This window comes from Bidens hawaiensis, unplaced genomic scaffold (genome assembly GCF_021521415.1).
Source record: "Bidens hawaiensis isolate Kalapana, Puna unplaced genomic scaffold, B.hawaiensis_p1.1 tig00009311_1, whole genome shotgun sequence".
Lineage (NCBI taxonomy): Eukaryota > Viridiplantae > Streptophyta > Magnoliopsida > Asterales > Asteraceae > Bidens > Bidens hawaiensis.
The window spans coordinates 114666-134285 of NW_027491687.1; the positions used below are offsets into that span (position 1 = coordinate 114666).

The 19620-nt window shown below is 33.9% G+C and overlaps 3 protein-coding genes across 3 annotated transcripts; 1 reads left to right on the forward strand and 2 right to left on the reverse strand.

Moving 5' to 3' along the window:
- Positions 1-2051: 2051 nt before the first annotated feature.
- LOC143531943 (vesicle-associated membrane protein 722-like) lies at positions 2052-4262 on the reverse strand. Its single transcript, XM_077027124.1, has 5 exons — positions 4073-4262; positions 2966-3107; positions 2730-2850; positions 2555-2617; positions 2052-2396 (listed from the first exon to the last, which is right to left on the reverse strand). The coding sequence occupies exons 1-5, from the start codon at positions 4260-4262 to the stop codon at positions 2247-2249; spliced, it is 666 nt and encodes a 221-aa protein (XP_076883239.1). The 3' UTR covers positions 2052-2246.
- A 1879-nt stretch (positions 4263-6141) lies between these two features.
- On the reverse strand, positions 6142-9714 carry LOC143531944 (guanine nucleotide-binding protein-like NSN1). Its single transcript, XM_077027125.1, has 8 exons — positions 9679-9714; positions 9344-9591; positions 8636-8729; positions 8161-8552; positions 7793-8057; positions 7518-7697; positions 7236-7447; positions 6142-6631 (listed from the first exon to the last, which is right to left on the reverse strand). The coding sequence occupies exons 1-8, from the start codon at positions 9695-9697 to the stop codon at positions 6272-6274; spliced, it is 1770 nt and encodes a 589-aa protein (XP_076883240.1). The 5' UTR covers positions 9698-9714; the 3' UTR covers positions 6142-6271.
- A 3716-nt stretch (positions 9715-13430) lies between these two features.
- On the forward strand, positions 13431-16564 carry LOC143531945 (uncharacterized). The gene is made up of 8 exons (XM_077027126.1): positions 13431-13535; positions 13670-13972; positions 14097-14322; positions 14407-14553; positions 14645-14769; positions 14873-15077; positions 15884-16137; positions 16254-16564. The coding sequence occupies exons 1-8, from the start codon at positions 13438-13440 to the stop codon at positions 16420-16422; spliced, it is 1527 nt and encodes a 508-aa protein (XP_076883241.1). The 5' UTR covers positions 13431-13437; the 3' UTR covers positions 16423-16564.
- Positions 16565-19620: the final 3056 nt, after the last annotated feature.

Consider the following 19620-nt stretch of genomic DNA (forward strand, 5'->3'; position numbering starts at 1 on the left):
TGTGAACAGTGTGTTTCTCCAAATTTAACCATGAATAGTAACATTTTCTCTTTCATCCTCTTACAATCACGTTTAACCATCTCAAAAAAATGGAGAACTCTCGCACATAGTTTGAAGAATGGATTGGGAATGCTCTTAGAGCATCCTCATCCTTTCCTCTATCTCCAAATCCAAAATTATATTAAAACACATTTCATTTTTTTCTCTCTTTCTCAATTAAATAATATTTTTTTATACCTTTATCATTACCTTTTCTCTCTCACTCACTCACAACCACTTTCAAAATATATTAAAAATTTATAGAGTGCTACAGGAACTTTTCAAATATACAAAAATATCACTACATTTCTCTCCCCTCCACTCACAACATCTTAAACACAATGTTATATTTTATTCTATGTTGTGTTATATTTGCGATCCATTGGGTTTTTCTACCATTCTTAGATTTAGAAGATTGTACCCTTAAGTATATATCTACACTATTAGTGTTAAATAGATCCAATAGAAATTAAGATACATAGTATATCTAATAGAAAAGACAGAGAGTGGAATTATATAGAGTTGCTTTTTTCTAGATATTGTTAGCTAGAAAACTTATTTAGTTTAAATATATTTATCAAATAATACAATTTTATTTTTTATTTTTACTTTAACTAACTAATTAGAAAATTTTCTTATTCTATCAATCTATTATTTTATATTTTTGACTTTTGCTATTTTTTTTAATTCTTTTACAATAGCGACTTTCTTGTGTGTTAGGCTACCGCACTTTCAATCTGGAGAGCCCCGTTGCCCCATTCTGGTCAGACTATGTTGTCTTAACCGGACCCACACTGACTTCAGAGTTTGATTTGGGCATTCCCCGGAAAACCATACCGCCGAATACACATTTTTATTTCTTATAAGCAATCAATTAGCAGTTAGCTCTTTCTTTTACCATAATAAGTTAACAAATAAAATAAATAATGCATTTACTGAGGTATGGCTAGAAGATGATGCTTGCAAATATTAGTGTTTTATCAAGTTGTCAGCCCATCTATTTCCCATTTGACTACTGCTTATTTCACTAGAAAAAAATAATGTCAAAGTATGAATGTTGGTTAGGCTATGCGTTGTGGGTTTTTTAATTATGAAAAAAAGTAAATTGGGCTTTGGTAATTAGAAATAAGCCCATGGTTGGGTCTGAGAAGGCGGCCCGTATGGGACAACAATCAGAAAGAGTGCAAGACTTAGACAGTAGCTATTGAAGAGATCATCAAGGCTTGCTACTCAAGTTATTTGTTTGCATTTTATTGCTTTCTTTTTTAATATTCCTTGTGTAGAAGTAATGAGATGGTTAAGTTTGTCAGTTGCATCGAGATTCTAGCATTACTTCGGTACGCACAACTGTTTTGTGGGAGCCGCTTAAAGATCGTCTACCGAAGCTTCAAACTTTTCTTAAGGTGTAGTCTACTGAGAAACAGAGAAGAAATGGGAAATTGGTCATATTGATAACAAGGCAAAACAGTTGGTTGGTTTCTAGGGGGTTTACGATCATCATTTGTAGGGTTTGGCAAAAATTATCGCTACTGTTTTGGAGAACGACAACCATGTAGGTCGAGTTGGATGGTTCAGCTTGGCAGGCTGGTTTTACCAATTTGATGGTGTTTCAGTTTGAACTGATTTTTCAAGATCATCTGGTTGTGTTGAAATGGCACATGATTATAGTTCATATACGATAATACGAACTACATGTTTAAAAAATATGAACAATAAAGGTTAAGACAATTCTGTTTTCCACACTGTTCAAAGTACCAAACTGGATGAAACAGCTAAACCACCAAGCCAAACCATTTAGATCTCAAACCGACTGACTTGCTTTAGTGCAGTATAAGCTGTTTGGTTGGTTTGAACAATTTATGAAACCCAAGATTCCCCTCTATCTCATCTAAGAAGCTCAAATACACTTGCAAGTCACAGTATATAATTCCAACCCACGTAAACCCGCCTCATTTCTACTATTAACGGGTAAGAGAAAGCAAACAAGTGTGAAGACGAGAACGAAAAAGGGAAAAACAGAGTCAAGTTTAATTGTTCCAAAACCGAGATTTCCTAATATGTATATATCAAAAATTCCATAAAAGTACAAGCTATACACACATAGCGTCTGCAAATAGAAAACTTTAATATCATCCAGCCTAAAAGAACAAATAAGAATTCCAATGAAAAAGAAACAAAGAACAGTTTTCGGATCGATGAACGTGGTTTCACTTGCCACAGTTGAAACCACCGCACGCTGATATAACTATAATGAGAATCAAGGCGATTATGATCCCAAGAACTATCAGCTTTATCTTCATGTTTTGCAACCACATCTTCCTTCTCATCTGAGTGCCTTGGGTCCTAAAATCTTGCGCCTGCAACATAACATCACATTACCCATGCATATCAATTTTAAAATTCCATAACCTCTATAGAACTTGCTAACTTACAACAGTTGGAACACATATTGAAATCATATAAACAATGAGTAAAGAAAACCGATTAATCAAATAATTGGTTTGAATTCACTGACCTGAGAGCGTAGGTTCTCTGTTTTATCTACCAGAATCTCAATCTTCTCTCCACGGTCAAGAACCTACGGTGCATAAATAAAAAATTATATGCTACCAATAATATAACTTCATTTCCTTCATTATATATGCTATATGCTACGTGTTGTAAAAAAAGCAAGGATTTTACAAGCTTACCTTCTCAATGTTTTCCATCATTACCCCTTTGACTTCTGAAACTTGAGCTTTGACCTTTGAAAGCTTACTGATTTCTTCTGGATGGTCAACACAATACTGCATCTGTTCCTTCAGCTTGGGGCTGCAACAACAACAACAATAATAATAATAAGGTTTGCTTGAACGCATGAAACTTAAGGAAATTAAACTCAATAGTTAATATGTGTGATGACATAAAATATGGAGTGTGAGAATACCCGAATTCTTTGTTCAGACTGTTGGCGGTAGCTGTTGCAGCTTTCCCACCGCCATATTTCTTGGTGAAGTCATCTTTAATGCGTTCAAGAAAAGCAATTGGAACCTGCCTGCCGATGGATTCAACCGCAACAACACAGTATGCTTCACAAATAGAGAAGATAATTGTTAATCAACATGTGATGGAAAAATCAAGTGAGTTCATGCCTCAAGTGTATATTCATATAATAATATTAGCCAAATAAATATATTAATCCAGGCATTTTCAACAAAATTTAGGACCTTGGATTTAAACTACAAACTGATGTATTTAGCAATTACATGTAAAACAGATTTCTAAACGATGAATCAGTAGATGACTGGTATATTATAACATGATTAGTGCATCAAGTCTATGACAGTAAGAACAAAGCATCAAGGTAATGTGTCTTAAGTTACAATAACTGGTTTCAACCTGCTGAGAACCAGAATTCCCAAAATTTGTGACAAACTCAATAAGTTATTTCAATCACAAGCTACAACATTAATCAATCAGATATTATATACCTACACTAAGTAAATACCAAAAAAAATACAAACCCGCACAAACAACCGTAACATTTACATGTCAGCACGTAACCTAGCATGCAAAATGTAAACAGATTGAAGCAAAACTTGCGTACTTTAACAGTTCAAAGACACTTTAGGTCCAAAAACCATAAACATCGCTGCAGTTAAATAAGAAATGAAACTTTACATTAAAAACTAGCTACTGATATTTACTTGATTCATTCAGGTCCAAACCACAACAGAAGTAACAATAACATCACACATCTTAGATTCACATTCAATCAACAATACAGCAAAATAGCAAACACACATACGCATTAACTTCATCAACAAGAAACAAACCAAACAGGCAGCACCTCATACTTTAAAACGAGTATTCATATTCATGCCAAATTAACCTAGCATTGATATAGATCGCTCATTAAACCTAATAACCTACAATTCGCATCAATATATAAGCTACCAAAACATAAACAATCAAATCGGCTAGCATTCATAAATCATAATCAATTCTCACGAGCAGATACTTAAAATAGAAATATAGACCAGATCTGACTCACTGAATCCGTCTTCGACCAGGTAGTTAAACGTGTGGCCGTCACAGTTATAGGTGAACTTGTTGTTGGTAGCAGGAAGCTTCTGGAGACATTGAGCAGCGATGGTGGTGAAATTGCCGGTGAATTCAGTGTATTCGGAGAGAATCACGGTGCCTCTGGCCACAAAACTGTAGATCAACGACTGCTGGCCCATGACCTAATTAATTATTAGTCTTCTGCAACAACGGAATTGAGGAGAGAGTGTGGAAGGGGAAGGTGATAATAATAATAATAATAATAATAATAAATCCGTGAGATTGAATTGAAGATTTATGGGGTTTTGAAATACAATACGGAAAGAGTTAACGAGGACTTTGGGGTGGGTTTATGTAAATGCCCGGTAGGTGCCAGGAAATCACGGAAATGCCACGCGGTGTTTTATTCAAAGTATTAAGTATGAATTTTCGGATATGCTTTGTGTTTATGTCATGGTTTAATACATTTTCATACATATTTACATACAAAATTATATAAATAATCCATTTAACTATTAGCACATCATGAAATTATACAATATATAGTCGATGCACCTTTGAAGAACAAAACAAAAGTGCTATACTTACGTCATAAATTATTAAGCATTTAATCTAATAATGGTTTTATTAAAAAGTGGAAAAAGAGTTCCATTTCGTTTTCGAAAATGGTGGAGTTTTCTGATCGGGTAATATTATGTTTATATGTATTTAATACAAAGCCAATCTTGATTATAGAATTACAAGAATTCTACAATATACATGTATTATGTAGTCTTAGAGAAATTGTTGGCGTCAAGAGCAAGTAGAATCGAAATAAAAGATTTTCCTTGATGAGTTGAAGGTTTATGACTCCTTTCTTTAGTAGCGAGTCTAACTTTACAGATATCATTTATTTTAGCCGCCCTATATAGTATTTGGTAGATATAATGACAGCAAGAAAAAGTATTGTAAACGAATAAATAGATGTCTTGGGGTGTGTTGAAATAATGTTTATCTGCAAATTATTAAGAGTTGTAGTCTTATGATGTACACTAATGTAATTAAAAGTAGATTTTTAGAAAATGATATTAAAGAAAAAAATTATTTGATATCACAGTTAAAAGGAAAAGGATATTTCTCCTGTTCTTATAGTCTTCTGATTAATATAATTTATAGATTGAAGATTTGAAGGTGGCCATCTAAAGTTCTAAACAATTTCTATATTCAACAAAATATTTTCTAAACTTCAACTAAGAAAAATAAAAATATAATTATGAAAGACGGCTAGGCTGATTGTGGCCATTAAACTTTAAAGAATAGTTCCAGCTGACCAACCGAATTTTTATTCTGCTTTCTAGAATTGAGAAAAATATTCAGGTACATGGTCAAATACAAAGACCTAACATGACATAACCCTTGACCTTTTTCATCATCATCATCATCATCATCATCATCATCATCATCGTACTCAGTATATCCCACCAATAGCAATGCTATGGTAGGGTCTGAGGAGGGTAAGATGTAGACAGCCTTACCTCTATCCCATAGGGATAGAGAGGCTGCTTCCGGTGAGACCCCCGGCTCGATAGTAGTTTTGCATCAAGCCTTGGACATAAGGCACATAGCACTCAATCATCGGGACACCGGCTGATCGGTGCATGTGCCCTTGTCTTTCGGCTATCAACGCCACCACATGATGCCTGATTAACCTTCCGCCACTTTTAACGTTATTTTCACGAGATTAGTAAAATAACGTCAAAATTAGTGCAATTTTACTTTTGCCCACCCAAGGGTTCACACATATATACATTATATGCGCGCACCGCAAGCAGGGCATAACCTTTTTCATACACCTCTTAAATAATAAGTATATACATTCACACTTATCAGACTAGCAATTACGATTTAGTCTCGACTTTATAACTTGCTTTTACTCAACTTCAGAAATTACTTGTTACAGCCCAAACAAAAAAACTCAACTTAAAAGACTGATCTGATAGGTGAAAAAACCAACCTATAAAAATCCCACATTAATTGCCCATACAATCAAAGTAAGACGGTCCATAACATTACCATACCCATTATCCAACAACAATCTACAAAATAATTCAAGTTTTTTAATATCTAAAAGCAAAAATGAAAACATGTCAAAATTGTTGGTGTAAACAAAACCAAACCAAAATACACAACTCATATGTTCCTTAAAATCCTACTCAAGCTCCAGAGCCGAATCCGGCAACGCAAATCTGTTATTCATGGCCCCATTAACCAACGCGTCATCATCACCCTCATCGCCGACATCCATTGCAGATCCATTCATATTATTATCAACCTTCAATTCATAATCACCATCCATTGGAACTAACTTATTCGCCTTTTTCCTCCTCTTCTTTTCAGCTTTCCTCAACTTCGTGTTTAAAACACCTTCAGCAGCATACAACTTCTCGTTTTGTCGACTACTTGAATTTTTTACCGTCACCTCTTCTGAATCATTATTATCAACCATGTATTCATCCTCGCCTCGATTTACATTTTGTACTAGATTCTCGCTTCCTAATTGCTTTTCATTCTGTAAAAACAAAATAGATATTTTATGCTCAAAAAATGACAAAATGTGTTAAAATCATTTATACCCATGCAAAACTAAAAATATCATATGCATCCCTTACAAAGTAGTTAAAATATCAAATATACCCAATTCATTAAAAACAATGTAATAAATGACCATTTCACGCTTATTTTTCTGAAACTTTAAAAGTTCATATACGCCTATCTTTAACTTCAAGTTTATTTTATTTACCGTTTTAGCTTAAACCTTTTTTTACCCATTTTTAACTTCTTGTTTTTATTTTTTACCCATAAACAAGAGTTTCTCAAAATATCAGATTGCTAATTGTTCAATTATCATACAATTATACCACATCGCCGAACATACAGATATGACTGCTTGATTATCTGTCCTCGAGAAAACAAAAAGAGGAAGACAATAGTTCGGTTTACTATCGCTGATGTCGATTAAAATCCAAATAGCAAACAGGATTTAAAAACAATATAATAGAAAGGGGTAGAATGGCCATTAAGTAAAATTTCATAAAAGTTATATATGAAAATTTTCAAGTTTGTAAAGGTATATATGAAATTAATCCTGATAACATTGTGGAAAGAATACAAACCTCGAGCATTGTTTCGTCAAAAGCAACAGGAATATCAGGCACGATTGTAGCAGAGTTAAAATCATCTACAGATTTTAAGCTGCCAATAATCGAAGAGTCGGTTCCATAAACTTCATCCACATTAAACTCCTTTCCAAGTTCAGAAACTATATATGCCTCCATAACCTCACCGTTGTTTCTAGTTGGAGGCATTGTGTAAAATGGAATTTTACCTACAAAGAATGTGGCTAATAAGCATACATGTTTGTATTGGATAGAGTTGACCGGTCAAACGATACGCACCTTCATTCCAATCGTGTAACACGATTCTAGCAGCAGCACTAGTGTCCACAATACCTCCTTTTTTAAGCTTGCCTCTTAAAGTAGCCACCTTAAAAAGAAAATCATCAACCGAGTCGAAGCTGGAAAGTTTGTATATCATTGTTAATGTTTCCACAGGGCATAATTTCAAGATCTCCTTCACTGCAATCCGTAAATAACCAATTAGATACATGCTCGTATGGCCATATGTATGGGTATTTAGAAGATAAAGTCAAAAACTTATGAAAGTAGGTTACCTGGGCCCACAGGGTCCTCTAGCTTCTCGATTCGTTTGCAGTTTCTAAGTGCAACAGCAGCATCATTCTCCCCAGATTTAAGCATCACGACACCGGGACAGTCCAGAAGTTTAACATTCTTGTCCAGCTGGACTTCTTGCATGGTTCTTGTGAGTCCAGGTGTAGCCCCGACATTGACAACATGGCATCTCTTCAAACTGTTAATAAGACTACTCTTACCTACATTCGGTAGGCCCACCACACCCACCGTGATTGATTTTTTAAGCTGTAACAATATACATTATTAAATGAAACCATAAACAAAGATAATAATAATAATAATAATAATAAATAATAATAATAATAATAATAATAATAGATGATAATACCTCATGACTTCTTGAGTAATTTTTAAGCAGTTTTATGAGAGTTTCGGCTCCAAGACAATCACTTGTTTGTAACAGATTGCTTGTTTTCTTTGCAGCTTTTGACGACTTCCACCCAAGATTAGACCTTTGTTCTTGTGTACTACATTTAAAAGCGACGGCTGGCAGTTCCTCTCTAAGATACTTGAGCCACTTTTCAGCAGCTTCACGAGGAACAAGATCTATCTTATTTAAGAGCAAAACAAGATGCTTATCTGGACCGGCTTGCATAACCATCTTCTCCATGTCAGCAGAACGAGTACCAAGCGGGTCCCGAGCATCAAGCACTTCCAATATGACATCTGATGCTTCGATAACTTTTGCTAACTCCTTGTAGAAAGACCTCTCCGAATTGTCTGTGCAATCAACAACGGTTTTAGAAAAATAAAAACAAATAAGCAAGTGGATAAACTCCAAGAGACAGTATATTGCTACTCACCACGTGTCTTATTCATCGATGTAAAATCATCATGCTCAGACCGATTTGTACCATCATCATCGCGATCCAATTGCCCAAGCTTCTGCTTCAAAACCTAAAGAAACATCTTATATCATTCTTTTTTTCAAAGAGAACATAATAATGAAAAAGAAAATGTTTATTCACGAGCGTGTTAGTTACTTCTACATAAAAGAATCATCATCAGTTCAATGTTAACTTTAAATAGGTGTGACAATAATCGAAATCAAACCAAAAACTGACAAAACCAAACTGAAAATAATCGAATACTGATTAACCAAAAACCAAAAATCAATTATCAATTTTTTATTGTACCCTCGGTTAACCAAACACAACCATTCATATTTTCACATATTTCTAGCTTTTATGCATCCATTTTATGTATTTGAATTATTTATACCTCAATTTCATGTATTTTATGTATTTATATCTCGATTTAATGTATTTCTAAGCAAAAAAAAAATTCCCAACTTTGATATTGATTATTAACCGAACCAAACCAAAAACAACAACCTAACAAAATACAACCGAACCGATTAACCGAAAACGATTGGTTAACAAAACAGATTAACCCATGACTTCGGTTTCGGTTTAGGCTAATAACCGAACTGAACCGAACAGTGCACATCCCTAACGTTAATGGTAGGCCTATGTTGCTCAATATTAAAAATTAAGAAACTTTAACAATACCTTCTCTTTAGTGGCAGCAGCTTTCTTGTGTTGATTTTCTTCAAGAATCTTGGCCTTCCGAGCCTCGAGAGCCTTGATCTCTTGTTCCTTCAAAGGCCAGTCATTAGGGGCAGTTTGGTCCTTGTCAAGTTTAGGTTTTTTGTTCATGCCGAGCTTCTTGGCCTCAGTGGCCTTCTTTTTGTGGTGCAGCTTTACCTTCTTTAGCACCTTGGCCTTCTGCTTCAGTGTGATTCTCTTGTTCTTGCTCTCTGCAAATTCAGATAGAATATTATGCATACGTATTTAAAAAAGAATAACAGTTGTAAAGGTATGTAGGAGTAATTAATAATTCTTACTTTTGCTCTGTTTGCCCATTGCGATTGATGGTCTAGAGCTTGAAGGTTGGTGGAGGTTGGATTTTATGAAGAACTGGGCTATCTGGTGCTTGTCTCGGTATTTAAGAGATTAGGGTTTTTGAAGATGAAAGTCTAAATAAATTAAATATTATGTGAATAAAAATGTATTGGGGTGAGAGAGGCTCGAACTCTCGACCTCAGATTCACTCTATTGCTATGAGACCTACGCGCTAGCCAACTGCGCCAACACCCCGTGTGACTTCTTCCCATATTATTATTATTATTATTTCTTTATTAAAGTCAGTAGCATAAGTGATCACTAACATTAGGCAAGCTCACAAAAATGAATAAAGTATATGGTAATCTATCATATGATACTGAGTTTAGTAATAAAATTTTAAGTGGTGCAATTGAGGATTTGATTATGTAGAGAACGATGTAAGAGGAAAAAGTGAAAGAGGAGGGGTGTTGGCTTAAATGATGTGTTGTGAGTGGAGAAATAAGAATTAGAAAGAAAATTTTAATTTATATTACCTTTGATTTGCTGTAATTTTAGTTAGAACACCGATTTTAATATTTCAGGTTTCATGAATAACATGATTCGGTGGTGCGTATTATGTTTACGATGTTAGAGATGTGTGGCACATGCTCAAATGTTATTGGGAAAGAAGAATGGATATGAGTAAATAGCCAATATGTCTATGAAAAGAAGTAGTTATCCGCTCCTCGTATTGACAAGAGTCGATGCGAGCGAGGTAATGATATATATATATATATATATGAATACAAAGTCAATACTTATATGGAGGAAACCAATGTTTGTATCATTAAGATTACGTGTGACATGTGATATAACATCTTAATGGCTGAGAAATTTGTCATGAAATCTTTTAGAAAGGTAAGAATGTGACGTGACTCATTCCTTAACATATCGATCCCTACCTCGCATGACTTACTTTGATCATGTTGGGCTGTTTGACAAGTGCTGAACTACTAAGAGGTCTGTATGGGTAAGAGACTCTAAATCATTAAGTGTTGAGCCAGTAAATACTTTTTGGTTGGACTTGTGAATGATTGTGCAGAATGACTATTTTACCCATTTGAATTATTTTGTGCTAAATAAATTGTTTATGTGTTCGGTTAGAGCTCTGAATGACTATAGTTAATGATTAATAATTATACAGTAATTGGGAAATAGCAACGTCATAAAGAATCCAAATGACACATAAATCCTTCAAAATCCATGGTAACATACTAAAATCCGAATACGAATTAATACTTTGCATACAATTTTAACTAATTATTTGAAATTAGTTGACTACCAATCTAGTCACACAAACTAGTCATTTACTCAATGCCATGTGAACCCCATTGTTGGTGTATGGCTTGCTGTATGAATCGTTGCAAGGTAATATTTCATTAATAACCGATACTATATCTCATTGGGGAATTTTGACCGCCTTTGGCTTGGACACCCCAGCTTGAGTCATAAACAACTCAATGTCCTTGGCCTCCACCCCGTTCTCATCAAAGTATTCATCATCTTGAGCCATGGCTGAGGTCTTCGGCTCAGACTCAGTTGAATTGTTACCTAGATTAGGGGCTTCAAACTGTTCTGTCGGCTGACTCTGTTGAGCTTAAATTTTCTATTTTGGCCTCACCAAATACAACATAAGTATTTGAAGTAGGGCTTTTAAATACATCAGGCTTTAAAATCACAAACAAAATCTGCAAGAGTAATAAAATTTATTAATATGTGAGCAAAAACCATCAAAATCATTACTAAATTGATAAAACAAACTTTCATATTTAACACATAAACCAAGTTCACACTTTCACCAATTCATGCAGCCAAGTAAGTCGATATACCATCTTGTGTTTCAAGTAGTTACCAATTTATGAAAAAGAGTGCCCTTTAAAAAACTAAACAAAATTTTCATTTGAACCAGCAAAAATGTTAACAATTATGATTTTTGACCCATTAACCAACATACTCATTTTTCTAATGTATTTTTGCACATTAAAAATTTACATTTTTGCTATTTTTGACAGTAACACGGCTAACAATAGGTATAGGCTTTTCACATAACTCAAATCCCGTTGGGTATTAATCGAGTTTTACAAAATATAACTAATCAAATAACTAACTATGATTATTAAAGCGCATTGCCGTATTCTTCTACAATCAATATTTGTTTCACAGAAGGATCTAATATATATCACATCACATAAAAGGAAAATCACCCTCACAGTCACCCTCTATTTCATAATGAATTTCCGGAAAACTAAATGCGTTAGTGGCTTGGTAAAGTGAATGAATGAAAGGTTAAAATCATGCTTCAAACAAACATAATTGAAACTAAATCTTAAGGTTTCATCTAGACCATCCAGCTAACTATTGTCAAGTTATATATCACTTACTTCTTAGGCATAGAAATATGATAATTTATATTCATAATGATAAATTTTAAGAAACTGAACATACATTTGATCAATCTATTATGCTAATCACTCAATATATGATTAAAAACACTATATAAATTTTTTTATATACTCTAATGGTATTCCAAATCTTAATAAAAAAATTAGTCATAAATTGAAATGAACATGTGATGAAGATGGGAGAAAAAAGAACACATACACTTCACATATTAGGTTGAGGGTTCATATGGGATGAATTTCGGATATATAAAATTGGCAAATTACTATTGAAGAAAAAGATACTCGGGTAGCAGATGGGATTGATTTGGTAGCAGATTTGTTCGAAGGGCTAGTAAATTGGGTAGCAACACTATAGAGGTAGGGTAACAAAAGTGAGCAAGCCAAAGAAAGAGATCCGCAGATCACCAATAGCACCCACGGGTCATTAACGATACCCGCGAAAGAAGTTCCGCGGACCACGAGAAGCCCCACATAAGGAAGAAACAATAAAGAGTTCTTACATGGAAAAGAGGAGCAGTTGTAACAATATAGTTCTAGAAGATCGCCATAATGATCCCTGACAAGGACGTTAGCCAATGAAAGAAGGGTAGCTGGACACCTGATAACAACCATGCACATGGCCAGGCTGTCACACCTATCAAGGTGTGACATATGTCCATTCAGGAAGAAAAAAATATCCTATACAATGACAACTCCACCAATCACATTCCATCATTCCCGGTTATAAATACCTTCATCACCACCGTCATAAGGTAATTATTCACTCTACAGATATTATATCAATCACTTTTGACTTCATCTCCATAAAAACAATACTTATTCGCACGGACACGTCATACTAAATTCCTAATCCATTCCTTCTCTTTTTCTCACTGCCCTAACATTCCACAAATACTCTTCTAGGGTTTCTGCATTTCACGCCTGGTATGTAATTGCATTCCTCACTATATCATATTAACACCTTATATCTAATCTTATCTACTCTACATTTTTCATTCTCGGTGCTTCATTTAATTTACAATGTCTATATCGTGATTCACATTCGTTGCGTCACTATAAATTCTGGCTAAATTAATTACCTGTTGAGCTCAACTCTGTGATTTATATGAGACTTCCTATTTCAACATTTCTAGGCCAAATTTGCAAATTGAAGTATAATAAGGTGAATACAATTACATTAGGCAGCTCATTTTATAGATATAGATGCCTGCCGACTGCTGTGGAAATTGTCTGTCATACATGCCCTATATTCTTACATCTTAATATTATTATTTGAATTTCTTTTATTATTGTTTTAAGAGGCAGGAAATTAGACTAATGACAGAATATGTTGCTGTCCGGCCATTTATTAAGCTCCCCTTGCTTGGACCTGAGCTAAACTTCATGCCAAACGGGGTATATGCTCAACACCGCAGGTCTTATTCTTTACTTAACATGTGCCCTTGTATATATACGCCCTCTGCTACCTGCCGATAAGTAACACAAATGCACTATTTTATCATTTTGTTTGTGACTTCTGATTATTATTTCAACTGCTATTGATTAGCAGGAAGTATTATGCTGCCTGTGGTAGAGCTATGCACACCACTCACAAGTTTCGTGGCTTCTGCTTCACTAACTTGAGAATAAATCATTATCAGAAGGCGAATCAAATGAAGTGTTACTGTTTGGGAACTCTAATAAGTACGCCTGGCAGTTCTTTAGGATGGATTCCTGTAGCCGATCAAGTGCTCCTCATGACTATTATTATTCTTGCGCATATGGCTGTAGCTGTACCTGCTGACGGGCCATTTTTAGGTTCTGGAAGGAAAAGGTCGAGTGATGATGTGGCGCCCGATCCCATTTCTGGTAGGTAAGCAAGGTACCACAAAGAAATAAAATATTATCTAGTTTGTAAATACAATCTATCTATTATCTATGCATGTCGCATATCTCATATATGTTTTATCTGTTGTCTATCTTTTCAAAAAGTGCAGTACTATGAAGAATAACAAGGATGGTGAGGCTACCTTAGAGTTTTCGTGGGATATTGTGGAACGCAAACTTATAGATTCCATAACAGCTATAGAAAATGAGACCAAACTTGAAAAAGAAAGTACGGAATTAGGACAAACTGCTAGACAACCTTCAAGTTTGTCTGCCATTGCAGTGGGCCCCAGGTTTCGGTTGATGTGGGCTTCTTTTAAATGGCTTAAAAATGAGGTAAACACACTCTTTCTGTATATTGGTTTAGTTTATAGTTCAGATATCTATCTAATTCAAAAAGGCTCAATAACTGGATTACAGGTGGATAATATCTCTAACAGTAATTCAACTGCAGACTTAAAAAGTCTACAAATGGTTTTTTCTGAAACCTTACAGAAATCGTCGCTGTCTATATGCATTGATTGGCTGAAAGAAGAGCTTTTGTTGAGAAACAGAAAATCCATCAAGGTATACTGGAAACTTAGATTATATTCTATAGTTTCTGCGTTTAAAACCATATTTCATGTTATGATTTTTTAACAAAAAATTCTTTCATCAGGAATTCCCCCCTGCTTTATTTGAGAAGTTAAAAGGAGACAACTCGGTTTTACAAAACATTAAAAAGTCAGGGAAAGAGGATCTATATTCGGAGCTAGTTTACATTCTTAGATTTGGTTCTCTAAGGTATGAATAAAAGACACATTGCATTATTGGCATATTATGATTGTGTATGGTTTAATTTGAACTTTGAAGGTAGTTTTTCTAATGCAAGTTTGTCTGTTGACAGCCAAGAATGTTGTTATGATTATGATTTTTTTGTTTCTTGGGGGGCTAATGTGTTGGAAGATTTGGTCATCGCGTTGGCTGATGGAATTGCAAGTATTTATTTGGAGCTAATTTCTGTAGACAGTGACATGTCAAATGAAGTGAACAGCCTAGGTTTGAATTTGTGTGACTTGTCTACCCGAGCACTTCAGAGATTACGGAATGAGGTTTACTTTCAAATTAAGATATGATGTCTATATATTTTGATTTTTTAGAATTATTTACCAAAGTATGAATTATTTCACACTCCTAACATGTTTTGGTTAACATACGTAATTGCTAAATAGGATCAAGATCATTTCAGAACTTCCAAATAATTTAAGAACTCTTAACAACCAATCTTTTTATTTGATTATTTTTCATATTTAATATTATTTGAGGGTAGGTTAGTCCGTTATTCATTTAATATATGTAATTACATGATTACGTAAAATAGTTAAATATATAAAATGATTAAATAAAATGATTGGTTGTTACTTCTTAGGAGTTCTTGAAGTTTTTAATTTTTGTTGAAGTTCTGAAGAGATCCAAACCCTTGTTGAATATTTTACATAAAAATATAAGTTATATTGCACAAATTATATCATTAGAAAGATCTCACTAGACCTTTAAAATGGAACCAATAATCGATTATGTCATCTTAATGTTCAATATTAATTTGTAATTCTACTATATATTAATACACATTTTTTAAAAGTTAAATTTAATCTTTAAAGGCTGATATAAAACTGTTTTTCACTATTTTCACAAAGCTTTAGAACATTGTTTTGTGCTTTTATGCATTTGATTTATGCATAAAATTAGTTATATATTCAACAAAAATGGCAAAAACAGCAGTTGCATGATATTGAGCATCGTTCTAAATTTTCATCATTTTTAGACGGCGCATATAATTTAGAGAAAATGCAGGAAAGGTAAACGGTTAAAAACTGCCCTTCATCTGTAATGTGGAACTAAAATCTTTTATTGACAGGTGTCACTGAACCAGTGGTTTGTTCTGAACATGGAGACAGTTGCATCTATGTACGAGGATCGTTTTGACCTTCGCATACTGCAAAGTCAACCCATTACAGAATCTAGCAAGGGCAAGACTGAAAAGTTTGGTTGGTTTAAGAATCTTAGTTTAAGGAAATCTAGACCGTTGGTGTCTCCTTTATGTGCTGCCGTAATCAGCTCTGTTCGTGTACCTGTCAAACGGACCAAAGAATTAAGGGCCCTCGTGGGTTGGTATGCTCTAATTCTCTATACACAACTGTCATTGCCACCTCTAAATTATTTGTTAAATAATAATCAGAATGCCCTATATTTGGGCTTCCGTAATAATAGTTTTCTTTTTGTTGCAGGAGGTACTACTTCAGCTTATATCTTGAAATGGCTGATATTACAATGCCGATTGTAAGGACAGTTGTTGCCAAAATCAGCGATGCGGTTTCTTTCTTTTTGGTTTGTTTGATCGGCCGATCCTTAGGACTCATCTACACTGGAATAAGGCAGTCGTTGAGGTGGAAGTAAGATACGATTTTATGAATCTTTTTGGCAGTTATAACGGTTTAGATCAAGGACAATGTATGCTTGCAAAATGGAGTACTTCATTTTTTCATGATTTAGCTTTCGGACAATGTGTGTACCTTCTGTGCCATGAAATCACTTGTACAGTACAATTCATAAATGCATCTCTGTTAAGGAAGAAGATAGATATATGTAATTAATTCCAAGATATCTTGGTATGGTTTCTTTTGGTGCCAGTTGACAAGTTTTCTAGTTTACCCTTAGCAAACAAATGAAGTGCATTATGAAGTGTGGCAATGGTTGCCAAATGAAAACCATATATATTTACTATGTATATATAGAGGTTTAAAAGAGTCTGGTTGGAGTGCTCTGATGTAATATTATTCAAAGGGTTCTCTCTCATTATTTGGTTGAAAGAAATATTCTTAATTTCAATTCGAGTCTGAAACCGAACCATGCACCCCCTAGTGAATTGGTAAATGGACAAATGAAAATTGGAAGATTATTGATTAATCAATTTAGTCAGTCAAATAAGATGACATGCTTAAAATTATTGATTAATTTAGTCAAATCTACCTTTTATCTAGACTATTAAAGCAAACCTATTACGAACACATAGCCTCTAACTAGCATGTCTACATAAAATTCACATAGGCAATATATCAATTATAAAACTTATTTTTTCTATAATAAATTTAATTCAAAATACAATTTATTAACGACATTAATGATAATCTTTAGCAATCTTTGACTAAAATTCAAATAATTCAATGATTAGTCGATTAATAAAATACAAAATTATTAATACAAACTTCAAGTTTCATACAATACAAAACATCTAATTAATGAACTTAAAGTTTCTAACTCTGGAAGCTATTTAGAATCAACTTAAGCTTCATTTTTTTTAACGGCCAACAAACATAGAATGCCTAGTACTCTGTACGGGGTGATCCAATGGCTAAAGGCCATCGCCAGCTGACCAGCCGTACAAAGCCCTTAAGCGCCTCCAAGTTATCTCCAGTTTCAGGGAAAACCCACCCACCCAAAGGCCCACTGACGGTAAAACCCGGATGCCATCAGGATCGAACTGGATATCACAAAGATCCCAGCCTTCCTTCATTGAGCCACCCATGCCCCCCCCCCAAAGTGTTGTAAGTGAGAATTGAACTTGGGTCTCTATTGAGAAACCTAAACTTCCTACCACTACAACACATTACATGATTTACGTAAAATGATCTGTTGATACTACATAAAAATTTTACAAATTGTTCAAATGTGTAAACATCTATTTATATTTGCATCTATCCATGGTGGGTTGTATCTGAAAGATAGTCTTTAGACATGAATAGTTGTGTGTGGTGTTATCCAGAGTGAAAAGTATAAATAGACTTAAACTACTTATTTTAGATAAAGATGGTAACATATACCTATACTAGTAAACAAAAATAATAAGGATGATGTCTCATAACCATATTTAATCTTAATTTTAATTTCCCTTCAAATTTCTAATCTTTACTCTTTTTAATCTATGCTATCTATGGATCATGGGTTTAATTGGTATGACCTATTAGTTATAATTCATATGAGTAAAAAAGTATTTAATGTCATTTAAATCACACTAATTTTTACTAACCCGTTACATCTAATTAGACTATTAGAGATAGGAAGTTTGACCATGATTTAAAAAAAAAACATATAAGCTATTGAATATCTATAACAAGTTTAAAATTAAACAGTGAATTGTTAAATCAGTTAAATAATGATTTACGAACCATTATCGTATTGACCATGATTTTTTTTAAAAAAAACATATAAGCTATTGAACATCTATAATAAGTTTAAAATCAAACAGTGAATTGTTAAATCAGTTAAATAATGATTTACGAACCATTATCGTATAATAATTAGTGAGCTATGTTTATAACAGATATTTAATTATGCGTGTACTTCAAATTTTGTTGAATTAATACAATATTTATAATCTTATAATTTGTAAAACACTATTTAATTTACATTCGTATTGATCATATAAAACATCTTTAATATGTTTAGGTACCAATATTTGATTCTATGCCATCTCAAAACATTATTTTAATCTTAGGAAAATGTAGAATTTAAATATGTAATATTTGAAGTGTGTGTGATAATATTATAATTTATCTATAAATTCAAAACAAAATTCATATTACATATGACTAAATACCGAAATTTCGATCATTTGACAAATCCTGTGTATTACACGGGTTTAAAAGCTAATTACAAAATATTTGACGAATTATGAAAAATTTTGTGTTAATGCTTTCAATTGTTCTATTCAATGATACATGTAATTTCATTTGCAATAACTTTATGCAAATTACTAAACAATTTTTTTTACATCTCACGTGATGGGCCTGAGATGGTATGCCTTGAGCCGGTTTGCGTGTCCAGAATATCACGCTTTTGGAACAATAAACAAGTTTTCTTGATCATTTATCGATTTTTGTTATTTTAAACAATTATTTCATATATTAAACTTACACAGCTACTAATCAATCTACTACCAAATGACACATTCATTAGTTTAACACTATTATTGTTTTCCCATTACTTATGTATTTTCGCTCCAATTTGATAAAAAAAGCATAAAATTTATTTAGAAATCATCTTTTGATACTACGTTAAAATTGACAAACTGTTCAATTATATAACCATTTATTTATATTTGCGTTTTACTGTAACTTTTGCCCATGTGGTACTCTAAGCATCTTAAGGCTGAGGGGTGCGGAGCGCTAGTCAGGGCGCGAGAGGACGTTCGCTCGCGCCCCGGGGCGCGAGAGCCACACCACCGGGGCGCGAGAGGGGCGCGAGAGGGGCGCGAGAGCGGAAAACGAGGCAGGCGCCAGGAGGCTCGCGCGCGTGAATGGACTGTGGGAAATGGGAAAGAGCCGTTGGAGGCTTTAATAATGAATAAAAAAATTTCTGATGGATTAATAAACAACTTTCGAAAGGATTAAAACCCTAACCAACTTTCTGATGGATTAATAAACAACTTGGTAAAGGGAGAAAAGAAAACCTGAATTATTGGTCGCCATGGCAGTTAAGGGAGAGATGATTCCGGTGAAGAAACAAACCCCACCACCAGATTATTATTAAGATATAAAAGGTTAGGTTCGGAGGCTGCTTTGAAAATATTATTATTAAAATCCTGGTTATCATGTA